This window comes from Pan paniscus, chromosome 6 (genome assembly GCF_029289425.2).
Source record: "Pan paniscus chromosome 6, NHGRI_mPanPan1-v2.0_pri, whole genome shotgun sequence".
Lineage (NCBI taxonomy): Eukaryota > Metazoa > Chordata > Mammalia > Primates > Hominidae > Pan > Pan paniscus.
This window is the reverse complement of record NC_073255.2, coordinates 179,331,855-179,347,676: the sequence shown is the minus strand read 5'-3', so window position 1 is coordinate 179,347,676 and position 15,822 is coordinate 179,331,855. Positions and strand designations below refer to the sequence as shown.

Genomic DNA, 15,822 nt, shown 5'->3' with positions numbered 1-15,822 from the left:
CCCAGTGTGCATAGTCCATGCTGGCACACAATCAGTGCGCACTCCAAGAGAACATGTATTCTGCTGCTGCTGGATGAAGTGTTCTGTAAACGTCAATTAAGTCAAGTTGGTTGTTGGTGTAGTTCATGTCTTCTGTATCCTTAGTTGTCTTTTGTTTTTGTCAACTTGTTAAACCAATTACTAAAAGAGGGCTATTGAAATCTCTGATTATAATTGTGGATTTGTCTGTTTCTCCTTGCAGTTCTGTTTTTGCCTTGGGATTTTGAAGATCCATTTTCAGGTATGTAAATATTTGATTGTTACAACCTCTTGATAGACCAATACTTTTGTCGTTAGGATATGACTTTCATTATCTCAGATGATATTCTCTGCTTGAAATTTATTTTGTTTGATATTAACGTTACTAGTCTGGCTTTCCTTTAATTGGTGTTGGCATAGTACATCTTTTTCCATACTTTTATATTTTTTTACATTCTGAGTCTTCATAGTATTCTGATAAGCAGCATATAGTTGTTTTTTTGATATGATTCGATAATATTCAATAGTACAATCTGTGCTTTTAGACTATTTAGATTTGATGTGATTGTTGATGTGGTTACTTTTGGGTCTATCATCTTCTATTTGTTTTCTATCAATCCCATCTCTTCTATATTCCTTTTTTCTTTTTATGTTGTTTTTATGGATTATTTGAGCATTTTTATAACTCTGTATTGTGTTGGCTTATTAACTATAATGCTGTGTTTTGTCATCTTAGTGGTTGCTCTATGATTTTCAGTATGCATCTCTACTTTAACGCAGTCTGCCTTCAAGTGACTTCACTCAGATTATGGAAACCTTCCAATGATATATGTGTTCATTTATTCCTCACCTGTCTTTATGCTAGTCTTGTTATAGATTTATGTTTGCATATATTAGAATCCCTGCACTGTGTTGGAATTATTTCAGTGTAAATAGCCAATTATCCTTTAAAGAAATTCAAGTTTAAAAATTTGCTTTTGGGACTCTAATTACATATTAAGCTACTTAAAGTTGTCCCCCAGTTTACTGATGACCCCCACTTATTCTCTGTATTTCATTAAGAATTGTTTGTGTTATTTCTTCAAGTTTATTAATATTTTATCCTGTAATGTCTAATCTGATGCTAACTTCATCCAGTGTATTTTTCATCACAGACATTGTAATTTTTATCTCTAGAAGCTTTGTTTGGATCTCATTATGCCTTTCCCCATCTCAACAAAACTTTGAACTTACAGACCAGAGTTATAGTAACTGTTTGACTGTCTTTGTCTGCCAATTTGTCATTTCTGAGTTGGTTCCTATTAATTAATCCTTCTCTTCATTATAGATCCTATTTTCATGCTTCTTTGCAGGTCTGTAATTTTTGATTGATGCCAGATATTTTGTATTTTATATTTTTGGGTGGTAGATATTTTTATATTTCTATTAATATTTTTAGCTTTGTTCTGTGATGCACTTAAGTCAGTTGGAAACAAACAAAAACAAAAAAAATCCCAGCAGTTGTTATCTTTTTCCTGAATAATTTAGCAAGCTGATTCTAAAATGTATATGGAAAAAAAGTGTCAAGAGTTCTCAAGAACACTTGATAAAAAGGAGCAAAGCTTGAGAAATTATTCTACCAGATATTAAGAATAAGGATGAAGCTGTAGTAAGACAGCATATTATCAGTGCGAGAACTGACAGAACAGACCAATGTAACAGGATAGAGATCCGAGAAAAAAGGCCACACATGTATAATGACGGATTTATGACAAAAGTGATATTATCGAGTGATGGCGAAACTATTACCACTTAAATAGTATTGGGTAAATTGAATAATCATTTGGAAAAATAGAACTTGACCTCTTCCTCATATCACCTACAAAGAACTAATTCCAGTTCGATTGTGAGTCTAAGTATGAAAAGTGGAAAATATAAAGATTTTAGAAGGAAATGTAAGAAAACATGATCATTTTGAAGTAAGCAAGGATTTCCTAAAGTGGACACCAAAATACAAAACACTAACTGAAATGGGAGAAACATGGAATGATTGTCACTTAAGAACTTCTGTTTGTCAAGAGAAACTATTAGTAGAGGGAAAAACTAATCTACAGAGAGAGAGAGAGAAAAAAAAATTCCATCCAAAACTCATATACCTCTCGTGGGAATGTAAACTGGTACATCTTCTTTGGAAACCTCAAAGAATCCTACGTGGTTGATATAATTTTATTCAGGTTTTCTTTGAATTGTGTCCTTTTAACACCTTCCCAGGTGGGGTTTATCTTATGAAACAATCTCAATTTTTATTTCTATTTTTTTAAGTTAGACTGGAGAAGAAGGAAATTAAACATAGAATGACTACAAGATTTTCAGAAGGAAAAAAAGCAATGTATGAACATGAGTTAATGTGCATTATTATGGGTAATAGTTATTTCTAAAAAATTGATTTTGATGAAAATTCTTACTAAAGATTCCAATTTTCTTCCAAGGGTGGTAGCTGTAAATGGCCTTAGCAGTGTTTGCTTTTGGCTTCCCCACTCCTTGGTAGATTATAGGTCTGAGTTGGTGACATGTGGTAACAGTAGTTTAATATAAATGTGCTGAAACTTCATAGTTCTATAAGAGAATATTTACTTAGTCACTATCCCTGAGACTAAGCTCTGTTATATCCTAATTATGGAAATTTGAACTATATATAAGGAATCCCAGAAATCCATAAGTCAAAATTATTACTACCCAGTATTCCCTGTTCCTGTATTTCAGAGGTTATTTTCTGACCTCCTAGTATCAGAAGAACACCTGCAGTTCCAAATGCATTCATTCTCCTTGCTGAGGAAAGAGCAGGGCAGCTCCTTTGTTCAGGGCTTCTGAGAGCTGGAAGGAGAAGTAAGTGCCTGAGGGTTTGTGAGCAGGAAGGAGGCGACTGTGCCATGCTGTGGCTAAGCTGCTGGCACAGAGATAGATGGCCGAGTCCCCCTGCTCTGTGTGCTGGATCTCCAAGGTGGAGAAAGATCCCTTAGGCCTCTCTGCAGAGAACCGATCACTGAGCAGCCTTGATTTTTCTAGTTGAGCTTCATTCTGGAAGTAAGTGAGAAACTCTGGGCCCTGCCCCAGGGTCTGTCGGTACCAATAAAGGCGGTTGTGTTCAGAAATTGGATCACACCTGAAAGTTACATTCTGTCCCCTCTTTGTGATCTTGTGACTGGGGTCCTGGGAGACTCCAGTATCTGCGTGATCTGTGGAGATACAAGTTGGGAACAGGAGGAAAACAATTGTAGTCATCACACACACACACACACACACGCACACACACAGACATACACAGACACAATGAGATTGCTTGGTGTTCTGAGGACTCACCTGCCCCCAGGAGACACAGGGCCATCCAGCAGAGGAGGCTGGTGCCCATGGCAGGGTCAGGGCAGGATGGGAGCTTTACCAGATCAGGGTCACTGTGAGCAGGAGCAGAGGATGAGGGACGTCCTTGTCGCCACAGAGCAGTTCCCACAGTGACATCACTGAGCCTCAGGATCACCTGATACTGATGAGTTAAGTCTAAGATGGCAGCAACTCTGATGTGCACCACTTTATTACGTACCAGCAAGAAAGAAAATAATTACTGTCACTCATCAGAAACAATAAACGGTGTAACACCATGAAGCATAGAATTCATGAAAAGTGATAAGTCAGAAGTGGGTTTCCACACACACAGCTTCTGTGAGGTCCATTTTGTTTTCCCCACTCAGCCCTCCAGGGGGCTGCTGCCCGCATTCCACCCTCCACCTTCGGGAAGTCTTCTCACTTTTTCCTTTCGCATTGTCGGCTGGACATGCCACCTGGCTGCTTCAGCAGCACTTTACACAGACGATCCCAGTGCTGACTGTCAACCTTCCTTGGAGATCTCCTGTTTCTGGCTCTGTTCCTGCATTTCCTGCCCATCCACGGTCTGGGTAGGAGTGGGAGGTGTTTGGGAAGTGAAGGAGAGAATTGCCACGTCTTTTTCCCGAGAGAGTTTCAATTCACAGCTCAGAGGGGCAAGGGAAGAAAGGTTGCCTCCAGCAGGCACCAAGCTAAGTTGGGATCTTCAACTCATTCTAAAGGTTAAAAAAAGAACAATTAAACAATTCCCCATATGAATTTATTAATCTCAATACTTTTTCTTTTTTGTCTCTACTACTTATCACGACACCTCCTGTGTTTCTAAGTCACCTCTGAAATCAATAAATGTTCCATAGCCTTTAGAAAGAGTCAGAACTGTTTTACCCTTGACATTGTGATGGGAGTAGTACAATTAAAAAATAGGGAGTTGAATTAATCCTTGGGGTTCCTAACAGTCTGCATTATGAGCAATTAATTTCTCATTTTCATTCCTAACTTAACTCTTAAAACTTCATGGGCACCCTCTTTCATATGAGGGACAATAGTCACAATTCCTCTCACTGCAGGCAAGTTAGACCCAGATTTGAGAAGATCCTGCAAAGTGGAGGAAAAGTTTGAAGCAAAGCAGAGGAGATGGTTCAGCAAGGTCTTTGCTGCTGGCAAAAGGAGACCCACAGAATCCCACCCCACTAGGGGACGTGTGTCCAGCTGACGGAGTGAGATGTTTGGTTGACCAGCTTGGAATATGCCATTGTACCTTCAATCTCAGAAGTGCTACATCACAATAGTATAAAATTCATGCTGGTGCATTTCCAGCTGACATTGCTTCCCATAGATGATGCCATAAAGTAGGATGTATTCACACCTATTGCTGCTCCATCCCCATTACCTGCTTTCAAGAGGTCTGTGTGAGCACAGTTTCATGAATGGAGATAGAACCTGGAGCTAGGACCTAGGAGACTGCATGGGGAATGTTTGGAACTGAGGCACAGCAGTTGCAGGGACAGGGATTTCCCTCAGAGGTTTCCAGAGCCATCTGCTCCCACGAGACAAAGCACAACTGAGCAGAGGAACATGGAATCCCATCATGCTCTGAGAGGGAAATTGTTGTTTTTAACACAGACCCCGTGGATTTTCAAAATACATGGTTCCTCTGGCAAGGCTTGGCATACTCAGAGCTGAGATTCCTCCAGATGCATCCAGGACACACCTGGTTTTGAGAAACCAAGGCATGTCCAGCGCCCAGGAGAAGAGCCTGGATCCCATGGGAGACAGAGCAGGTAGAGGGCGTTCAGAGCTCTGGTGCCACAAGAGGCCAGGATCTGTCCTCTCCCTGTGCCTGGTGAGTGTGTGTCTGTGGTGGTGCTGTTGCTGCTCATTTCCCAGTTCACAGGTCTCCCCTGGCATGGTTCAGGGTCCCTTCTCTTCTCACCCAGTCAGCTTTCTCCTGCACTGACTCCTACACAGCAAGGGGTGCAGAGCTGAGAGAAGCTGGATTCAGATTAGAGTACTATTCTCACAGCTTTTCTGGTGGTTCTCTGAATTGTGCTGCCTGACATTCCTCTAGGTGTGGATCTGGGAAGGGGATGGGAAGACCCCCAGACCCCCTAGGTGTCCATCATAGCACATCTTCTTCTGTAGCTAACAAAGAATCAGAGACCTCTGCCTACTGGATTTTAATCCTGTTTGAGGGTCTTCACAGGATCCAAACCACCTGCACATCCTGTAATAGTGAGGGTTTATGTTTTCAGGGTTTGTAAGGTAGACTTCTTATTTTAGATATATAAGTGGATATATGAATATATATTGACATCTCACGTTCAATACCGATTCACAGTGTGGGTCATTACCTGTCATTTGTCTAGAAAGCTTTCTCAGTCCTTGATCAAGCTGCAAGGTGTAATCATGCCTCTCCTAGTTGTCAAATCTTGATCTTCCTTCTATGGGAGCTGGGGGCTAGCTGGGCTTTCATCCCTCTATGTACTCATATGTCTAAAATACTCTTCACTCAACCCTACTGCTTCACTTAACAGTTCTCCCTCTCCCTACCCCTTCTACTCCTGATAATCCTGCTCATTCTATGACCAATAATACCTCATGGGTACTCAAGTAATGGAGCAACTCTAACTCTAACCCCCATAAGAACGGACCCACACATCAGGCCAATGTTGGAAGTAAAACTTCACTTTAAAAAGTCACTGAAGAAAATGACCAAATGGCCCAGATTTTGCAAACTGCCAACACACTAAGTTCATCTTAGCTCTGTAGCACCAGCCAATTGTACCTGAAGGTGAGTCACTGCCACCATCTTCTGGGAGAAATTTGACTTGTGATTCCTCCAGGGTTTCAGAAGCTTTCGCCTGGGATTTCTCTTTGTCTATTTTCTGAGCTCATCATCTTCTCCTAGACCCAGCCAACACCCTTCCACCAGGTCCTTCTGTCTACTGAACCAAGCAGCAGGGTTTGATTCCTTCTGGCTCCCCTCATTTCCATGGCTGCTTAATTATGGGTGAGGTGGGTTTGGGACAGCAGAGGGCAAAACAACATAAAGGGCATTATTCTTAGGGCTCTGATTCACACTCAGAAATATATTCTTCGTGGTAGAGCCTCACGGTACTCATCGCATGTGGATCAACACCATCCCCACCCCCCACCTCTCACCTTGCCACCAAGTTAAAGACTCTTAGAGTAGAAAAGGCCTTAGAAATAATCTTGTTTCCATTTCCAGTTGTGCTTTGTAAGGTGGACTTGTTATTAAGATTTAACACAGCTATTTGTTCTTCATTTCCAAAGAAATTACTCAGGTGTGCATCTGTGCTGAGACCTAAAAAAACCATTAGGAGAAGGAGGAGGGTTGCATCACAGCTTCACAGCTTAGAATTTGGTATTACATGTCCTTTTTCTTCGACATTCTGTGGCCACTCTGCCGTATTCCCAACTGTCCCTCCCCACTGTCTGTGCTTCCTTCTCTGCTGATTCAAAGAAAATAAGATTCCCCTAATTTTAGAATGCGGGAACATTTACCAATTTCTGGCCCATGAGAGTCTCCATTTGAACTCTGAGTTATTTATTAAACTGTGACTCTATTGGCCTTGCCATTCTTCCCTTCGCCACCAGTCTTCACAAGGTAAAGGAGATGTATAGATGCTTACTTAAACTTGAAAATAAATTATCCCACCTTCCAACTACTTAAACGAAAAACTGACTAAAATCAGATGGGATTCTAGTTAACATTGTTTTCCTCTACATTTAATGTATAGGAAGTGACCACTTAGTTGCTTCTCCCTCCCTCATTTTAACAACAGCTCTTCACAGAGCTGCCTGGCCTAGTTTATCCACATTGATGTCTCTGCTACATCTTGTGCTGGGAATAATTTTTTTCAAAGCTATGATCTTCTGGTTCCAGGCCAGTAGCCACTTACCTCTCTAGGACCTCCCCACTGCCAACACCATGATGCTTGTATCTACAGTGCTGTAGGGTACACAGATCGTACTACCCCTGGTGTCTGATCTGAAAACAACCCCAGATGGTTCTAGACTTCCCCTCTGTCAAACTCCAGTGACCCCTCTATCAATTCCACATGGAAGCAAGCTGACTGTCCTTCATCTGCCTCCAACATTTATTAGCTCTGAGACCATGGGCAAGGCCATTCATTAACCTTCCTGGACTCTAGCTGCATCTAGACTCATCTATAAAACAAGACTAACATTCCCCTCAGTGCTTTAGGAGGACGAACTGAGATACTGTGTAGTGTCTGGTAGGTTTGATAAAGGTCTATCCTTTTATCCCTCCCTGTCTCCTCATGGAGGAGAAACCAATGGAGCTCTCATAACTGCCAGGACTATGAGTGATGGAAATGCTGGAATCATCAACTGGGTGCTGGGGTGAGGAGAACCTGGAAGCCTAAAGAGGCCATTCAGTCTCTTTAGAAAAGATCTGGCAGAATTCAGGAATTAGACAATAGAGCACAATTGTACCTGTCTACCCTCATTATGCAATATGAAGCAGCTAATAGGAGCAAGTTAGATCTATATTGACCAATCTGGAACAATAAGACCAGGGTATATTAACAGAAAAGAGTATGCATGTGACAGGTAAAGTGTACAGGTGAACCCATTTTCTGTAGGTGTACTTGGGTAGAAAGGTGTGCATGAACACAGAAAAGAGAGGTGAAAAGAAGCACACCAGAGTGTTAATATTGGTGACCAGTGGAAGGTGGGATTGGATTTGAGAGCGTTATTGACATTTTCATTATATATTATTTGTTAAAAAATCTTCACCACATACAAGCTTTAAGTTACACCTTTCAGCTGGTGTCTGACTTTATAGTGTCTAAATGGGCAAAGTACAGAAAGATTCTGTTTATGGAACCCCTTATAGACGCCCATTTTTTGGAATAAACCGAGGATAAAGTGTACTATGTAAAAGTGTATAAGCTCCTGGTGAACACAGTCTCTGACTGCTGAGGAGGGTGAGTATCAAGGTCGATACATTTGATGGTGAGGTCAGTTCAGCTGATTATGAACCAATAAGGCTTCTACCTCTGAAAGCCTGATCACCACGGAGAAGTGGAGGATCTCACCCCTTGTTCTAGAACAGGCTTTGAATAGCCCCCGATTGGAAAAGGAAGAGAAATGAGCACCCTCTAATGCCTACATTTCCAAACTCAGTGAGAGCCCATTTCCAGTTTTACGTTGTTCAAGCTTTAGAAATGCTCTTTGTTTCTGATCCAAGTAGCAGTATTATTACGATGTCAATTGTAATGATATTCCAGTGTTTATCAACAGCACACAGCTTTCTCAAATACAGCTTTAGTGAGTGGGTGGAAGAAAATGCTGTCCCTAGGGAAGATGTTCTGACTTTGGTTTGTTTAAGGTTCAGTTATTCAAAATAGCTAGTCTATTTTTGGTCTTTATTGCCTAAAGAGGTAAAACTTCATTCGTATTTAAAGCATAGATGCAAATCATTCCAGCAAAATTGGGGCTTCGGTCTGTCCGTGGGCCATCCTTGGTGATTGTATATTTGATTATTTTCACCCAGAATGGCTCTCACAATTCTTCAGGGACTAACACATAGCCCTGCTCTGTAAATGGAGCCTCTGCCTCACAATCAGCCTTTCCTAACTGGCAAAGGAGGGGAATAAGCAAAGGTCTCTGTTCAGTGCCCTGCACCAAAATCAGGTGTGGGCTGGAGGAAGCTGGTGACCATCAGGTCTGTGTCTTTAGCATTGCCCACCAATTCATGGAAATGAACACCCATAATATAGCTCAGTGTGTCAGGTACCATGGCCTCAAAGCCACCCAAAGAGATATTTGTGCCTTGGGAAAACTCTGCCTGAGAGAATGGGGAAGGCATTTGTTTTCTTCTCCATGACCTTTTAATGCCAGTGTTTGACATTATGTTTCTGATCACTCTCTCAGAGTGATTAGGTGCCCTGTGTCTGTGAGACTCTCAAATCCAGGACACCTGTGAGGGAAGGAGATTGAAGGAGGAGACAAGCCAGGAGGGCAATGGGCAGTGAGGAAGTTCAGTCATGCAGAAAGGCTTGGGATCCAGTTACTCATCCGTGACAGGGATTTCTCATCTGTTTCCAGGACTCATTTGATCCTAGGATATGAAGGGATAGAAGTTCCCATTTAATGTGTCCAGACTTCTGGAACAGTCTATGTGGGAACTCAGAGGGCCTTTCAATATCTGTTCTTTATTCTTTCAAGATTGGTCAGTGGCACCTGGAACCGCTGTTGGTACTGACAATAAAATGGGGAACAAAACATCCACAATTTCTAGAATGATGCCTTTTACAGTGGAGAATGCAAGAGAAGTGTCAAATAGTCACACAAAGTCAGGGAAATGACTATGGTGCTAAGTCTATGAATATTAATGCGTATTATAAGCTGTGAGCGTTTACAATAAGGAGGTGCAGCCTAGGAAAACTGTTGAAGGAGTGTCTCCCTAGAGATGGTGGTAGTTAAACTGAGATTTGGAGAAAGAACAAAAGAGAAGAGACTTCTGATGAGCCAGAGGATACAGCATGGAGTGGAAAGGGCTTTGGTGGGAGGAGCATGACCCATGAGGAATGGCCTGAATTGAGGCATCTGTGGTTGACATGAAGGTGAGGGTGCAGAGGAAGGGAGAAGACAGCTGGGAGCAAACATCACGTGGAGGAGGCTGAGGACTGACGTGAGTGTGCTGTGGGGAAGATGGACTTGTGAAAGCTGACAGGGAAAAGAACATAGACCTGTATTGTCAATGCTGTCTGCAAATATACAATTTCAAATGAACTTTCCTTTCTGAGAGCAGCTGAGGAAGAGGACTTCTGAGGTCAGAGCTGCAGGAGGGGCCTGGAGGAGAGGCTGCATCCACGCACAGCATGGTAATGTGCGTTCCATCGTCCAGCTGAGACTGGCCTGGAAGAGAAGCTCAGTACAGGGCAGAGTTTCCCATGCACAGGCTGCTCAGAAATCTGAGGGCCCCAGCCTGGGCAGTGTTGGGAGACTCCTATGGGACAACGTTTTCCACTGCCTGGATCACGGTCTCGTGAAGACAAGGCCACCTATATCTACCACTGAGCTTTGTGTGCAGAGGAAGGTGGCTGTGGGGTGAAAGCTGGTGCAAGAGGGCACAGAGGTCTGGGAGAGGCTGTCTGACACCAAGGCCACATATTTGGCTTTGAGAAAAAGTCACAGACCCTCAGGGATTTCTCTATAGTGTGGGCTGGGACAGATCAGCTGTGCACCAGCCTTGGCTCCTATTAACACCTACACATGTAGTCATGGATGGCAGTCTCAGGCATCTTCATGTCACTTCACGTCCTGCCTTTGTTCTCTGGTATCTTGGGATCTGTTGTCCCAGCTTCTGTGAAATCTATGATAGAAGGAAGTTGAGTGCCCAAGGAGGGACCCCAATAATGTAGACCTGAGGTAAAGGCTTAGGCTAGGATGTGGTAAGCCAAGGAAAAGGCTTTAGGGGACTCACCTGCCCCCAGGAGGCAAAAGGCCACACCACTGAGGAGTCTGGTGGCCATGGCAGGGTCAGGGAAAAATAGGCAAATTGTGGGAGGTTTTTCAGCTTGTGCGTTAGGGACATAATTCCTGGATGTCAGTAAAGTCAACTGATGATGCCACTGCCCCTGCCCTACAGTGACTCTGCCCTCTGCCTGCAATTCCTCCCTCTACCTGCTGCAACCTTCAACCTACAGACCAGCCATAAACCTTTGCCCATGTGGTCTCTACTCCTGGCTGTCTTTCTGATACAAGATAACAAACTGACAAGGTTCATGATTATTTGCCCTCCACCTGCCTCTCCACCATCAGCTCCGGGTGTCTACTTTCCAGCTCTTTTTGACACACTATTTCATCTTCACTGAACATATGTCCTTCTCTCCCATTCCTAGGTTTCCACCTTATTTTTTACATGAGATATATTTCAGATACATTTATTCTTAGTGGTGAAAATCCAAACTTAAATTTTACTAGAATAAATTGAGAAAAATATATTTAGACACTTATATGGGAAAGCGGTTTTTGTCTACACACAAACAAAATTGTTTTTAGTTTTTGTTGCATTAAATTAAACTCTTGTGCATCAAAAAACACAATTAAATGAAAATATAAGCTTCAGACTGGGGAAAGACACAGGGAATGCATATAAATGATTTTTAGAAAGTGTGAAATTTAACATTCCTCAAAGTTGCTAATGAGGAGGCCATAGTAATGACCCCTGAAGGCATCTGAACCTCTGCTGCGGCCCTGCTGGTCACTAGAGGGCAGTGTGAGGGTTCTGCCTTACTCTGACCAGGATGCAGAAGGTGATGATGGAGCAGGGGGGTAGGTGGAAAATGGATGGACTACTTTGTTTCCTACTTCTGATCCTTACAAGCCAGGAGACAACGGGGAAAATGACTCAATGTCCCTGAGCATCCCATCTGTCAAGGAAGAATAAGAATGCTTGATGTACAAGATTGTTGAAAGGCTTTAAGCTCCATAACAAATACAAAGAATCTAGCACACATCTGGGGCTCAGCAGTCACTCTTCTACTGAAGTTACCCAGGAAGTGACAAGCTGCAAGAAGATGCAGCAGAGAAGTGGGCACACTCAGGGCACAGGAAACCTGAGCTCTGTTGGTCGGGAGAGCTGTGCCCTCAGTAGGACACAAGACATGCCTTCCAAACAACTAAAAGCTTCCCTTGAAGGAGTGAAGCCTAGGTGGGGCCTGCAGCTCTCAAGTCAAAGCTAAGGCAGGAGGTTTATATACAGAATGTCAGTGATTCTGCTGGGCTGTGCCAAGCTGCTGGCACAGAGATACAGGGCCGAGTCCTCCAGCTCCAAGGCGTTCACATTCAGCTCAGAGCTATAATTAGGGAACTGGCGACCTGAAAATCTACGAGGGAAGTTTCCTCTGTTTCTCTCTTCACCCTCGTCATACCAAAGGAGGAACTGGAGGCCCAGACCCAGGGCCTGTTGGTACCAGTACACACTGGTGTGCCCAGAGATAGGAGAGCATCTCAGAGTCACTTGCTGTCCTCTCGTTTTGATCAGGTGTGTGGGACTTTGTGTGACTCCAGCCTCCACTGGGCCTGCAGGAAAAGCAGATGGAGGATGAGCTCAGGAGACAGCCCAGAGGTCCTCCCCAAGGTAAAGTGGAGGACACTGGGATGGGAAAGCTGAGAATGGGGCTGCTGTCCTGTGCCCAGGACTCACCTGTTCCGAGGAGACAAAGCAGTGCCCAGAAGAGGAGCCTGGGTCCCATGGCACAGTGGGGCAGGCAGCACTGCACCTGATTCAGGGCTTGGTCCTCCTGGGGAAGAGCTGAGTGAGTTCTGGGCCTTGATTTTCCTGATGGGAGGGGTATCCTGTGATGTCGCTGTCCTGTGTCCTCCCCAGGAAGCCTTCCTTAGGTCTAGTGCTCCACAGACCCTGGACTCTCTACCTGTCTTGCAGAGCTGGAGGGATGGTTGAAGGCAGAAGCTTCTGTGATGATACAGTTGCTCCTCTGCCTACACTGCCCCAGCTCACAGGCTGCCCCATCGCCCTCTTACTCTCCTCTGACCTAGTGCTGTGGTGCTCCATGCTGGAGCTCACACACATGCCCATCAGCAGAGGGCGAGGAGCCTGATTAAACTTCAGGTTCCTGCTCTTCCTTGCTGTCCTCACATCATCTTTCTGATGCTAGATTCACACCAATGTTTCTTACTATATTTTCCTGTCCCAGGCAACATTCTCATTCCCTTTCCTCAGTGGCCAGTGGTGCAGAGTCCCCAAGATTTAGTCCATCTGATCAGATCCAAAGCAGAGCTGGGTTGTCTGTAAATTATGAAGAGTACAGATTCCTCAGAAATAATTCTAGGGCTTTAACAGCTAACAGCACAGAATTTGTCTTATTGGAGACAGGACAGCAGAGGGAGGTAGGGTCACCATCTGTGCTGGTTTGCAAAATCTATTCCCTTGGCTCCCTTCTTGCTTGGTTAAATTTCCTGGTGCCTGAAAGTAGTCACACGTTAGCCTGAATGCTTAGCCACTTAGATATTTCTTTCAGCAGATATCCTAGCGAATGACTCATAATTTTTATATTCCATTAATTCCTAGAACAGAACACAGTTTTGCCAAGGATTTTGCTACTTACCACAAGGATGGCATTTACTTCAATTTCCGATACCTTGTTCCTCATTTCCCCCTGAGCCTTCACCAGAATTGCCCTTAATGCTCTGTTTTCAGGAGTCTAGGCTTTTGCTAGTCTGCTCCTCCCAGTTCTTTCAACCTCTATCCATTAGCCGCTTCCCATTAACCAAAGCTGCTTCTACATTTGCAGGTATTATAGCAACAGCCTCACTCTTGGTACCGTTTTTTCTTTCAATGTCTTTCCTGCTGACATAGAGAAATATCACGGACTGGGCAATTTATAAAGACAAGAGGTTTATTTGGCTTACAGATCTGGAGACTGGGAAGTCCAAGATCAAGGGTCCATAACTGATGAGGGCCTCCTGCTGTTATCCAAGGCAGAAGGAAGGGGAAGCAAGCACCCAAGACAGAGAAAACAGCTGATTTCATCCTTTTTATCAGAAGACCATTCCCAAGACATAATTCACCCCTCCAATAAGGGCATTGATCTCTTTCTGAGGGCAGATCCCTCATGACCTAGTCATAACTGTCCCACCTCCCAATACCATTACGCTGACAAATTTCAACATGAGCTTTTGTGGGGACACGCAAGCATAGCACACGTGTCTACACTATGAGTATTTCCACTCTTAAGTCTATATCAAAAAAAGAAAAAGAAGAATGCATATGTTCGCAAGAAAGAATTCCACAAGAATGTTCACAACAACTTTATTCATAATAGTTGAAGACAGGCATAACGTGGATATCCATCAACAGGAGCTTGGATAAACAAGTTGTGGTATATTTATGCAATGGAATATTAGTCATAAGAAAGAATGACCTACTGATACAACAATATGAATACACTTCAAAACTACTAATTTTGAAGAAAAATAATAAAAATATGTTTCCATTTATATGAAACTGAAGAATAGACAAAGCTAGTCAATGGTGATAAAAATAGAAAAGTTTTTATCTCTGGGATAGAAATTGATTGGAAAGGAGCATAAGGACACTTTCTTGAGTGATGGAAAGTTTTTTAATAATCATTTAGTTACTATTGCACTGGCGCGTGCAATTGTCAAAATGTACCAGGATGTCCTTGTATTAATATTTGTGTTTTTCTGTGTATTAATTACACCTTAAATAAAAAGTATTATTAAAATTAAACAGCTAAATTGCATAAAAGATGGGAGTCATTTACGAATGTATGCTTGTATTCTGTACAGCCCAATTTAAAAATGAATCACACAAAAATAAGAAAGAGAGGAACACACATATCTGTGTAAGATTTGGAGAATGAGAAGTGCTCAGTGACTGAAATAGGCAACATTGAAATTTGGCATCAAAATAAGGTCAAGTGATGAGTGGGCTGAAAAAAACCTGAGGATCAATATCAAGGAAAGCTGTAGACAAACAAAAACTTTCTAAAAATATCTTCATATGCTGTTGAAACCATTCTGAGAACCATGAGCTGCTACAAATTTCATAACTTGGGAAATTGGGTGTTCGTCAGTCTCACAATTGAGCCTTTCCTTTCTTTTTGGTTTTCAACATATTGGCCAATTGGTGAACTGATTTTTTTGCCCAGCAAGCAGCCTGCTCCCCTCTTTGTGAGTGGGGTCCTGGGACACCCGGACCTCCCCCTTTGGCAGCCTCACAGAAGGGAGTTGGGCACAGCACAGACACACGGGGTTCCTTGCACGTGGGGTTTGCACTCCCTGTGAAGCCCAGCTATGGACCTCCGAGTCCTGCAGTTAATGGATTCCAACTAAAGAAACCGTGCCTCTAGGTGTCCGCTTTACCTGTTAGTGCCAAAGAGGGATACAGGCTGGAGAAAAATAAAATGTTTGCTCAATATTATTCTGTAACATTTTACAAGAAAATCAGTTGAGGAGGTCATGGATTTTCATCCAAGCCAAAGTCATGATAATAGCTGAATTCCTTCCTTAATCTACCCTGAGATGACTCAAACACTGCTCGATGCCCACAAATACTTAGTAAAGATTTATTTGTAGTTTCTTTTTGATAATTCTACTAGTTGATTATTTTCAAGTCTAACAGTACAGTTTGGTGCATCCATTAACATTTTCCTTCAGTAGTTTGTTTACTTGAGTGTTTTAGAACTGTTATCAATATTTTTTGTCCTCCAGAGTACACGTGCTTGGTGCCCAATGGAATCTCAGCCAAGGTGATGTTATCAGTACGACTTACAAACTTATAGAATCCCAGATCACTTGAGCAGGTTAAAGCTGTTGCCTGGCAAGACCTGCAGGGAAGATGAGGTGCAGTGCAGATGCACTGGGCTCAGGGCACATCCCGCCCCTAGCTTTCTCTGAGGCAGTTGC

At 42.9% G+C, this 15,822-nt stretch overlaps 2 gene segments (V, D, J or C); both read right to left on the bottom strand.

The window, feature by feature from the left end:
- Positions 1-2,212: 2,212 nt before the first annotated feature.
- LOC130541658 (T cell receptor beta variable 7-9-like) lies at positions 2,213-6,700 on the bottom strand. The segment is given in 3 exon segments: positions 2,213-3,233; positions 3,358-4,091; positions 6,538-6,700. Coding segments are annotated over 2 exon segments (468 nt in total).
- On the bottom strand, positions 3,881-12,665 carry LOC129398297 (T-cell receptor beta chain V region CTL-F3-like). The segment is given in 4 exon segments: positions 3,881-4,067; positions 6,538-6,675; positions 12,132-12,453; positions 12,578-12,665. Coding segments are annotated over 4 exon segments (696 nt in total).
- Positions 12,666-15,822: the final 3,157 nt, after the last annotated feature.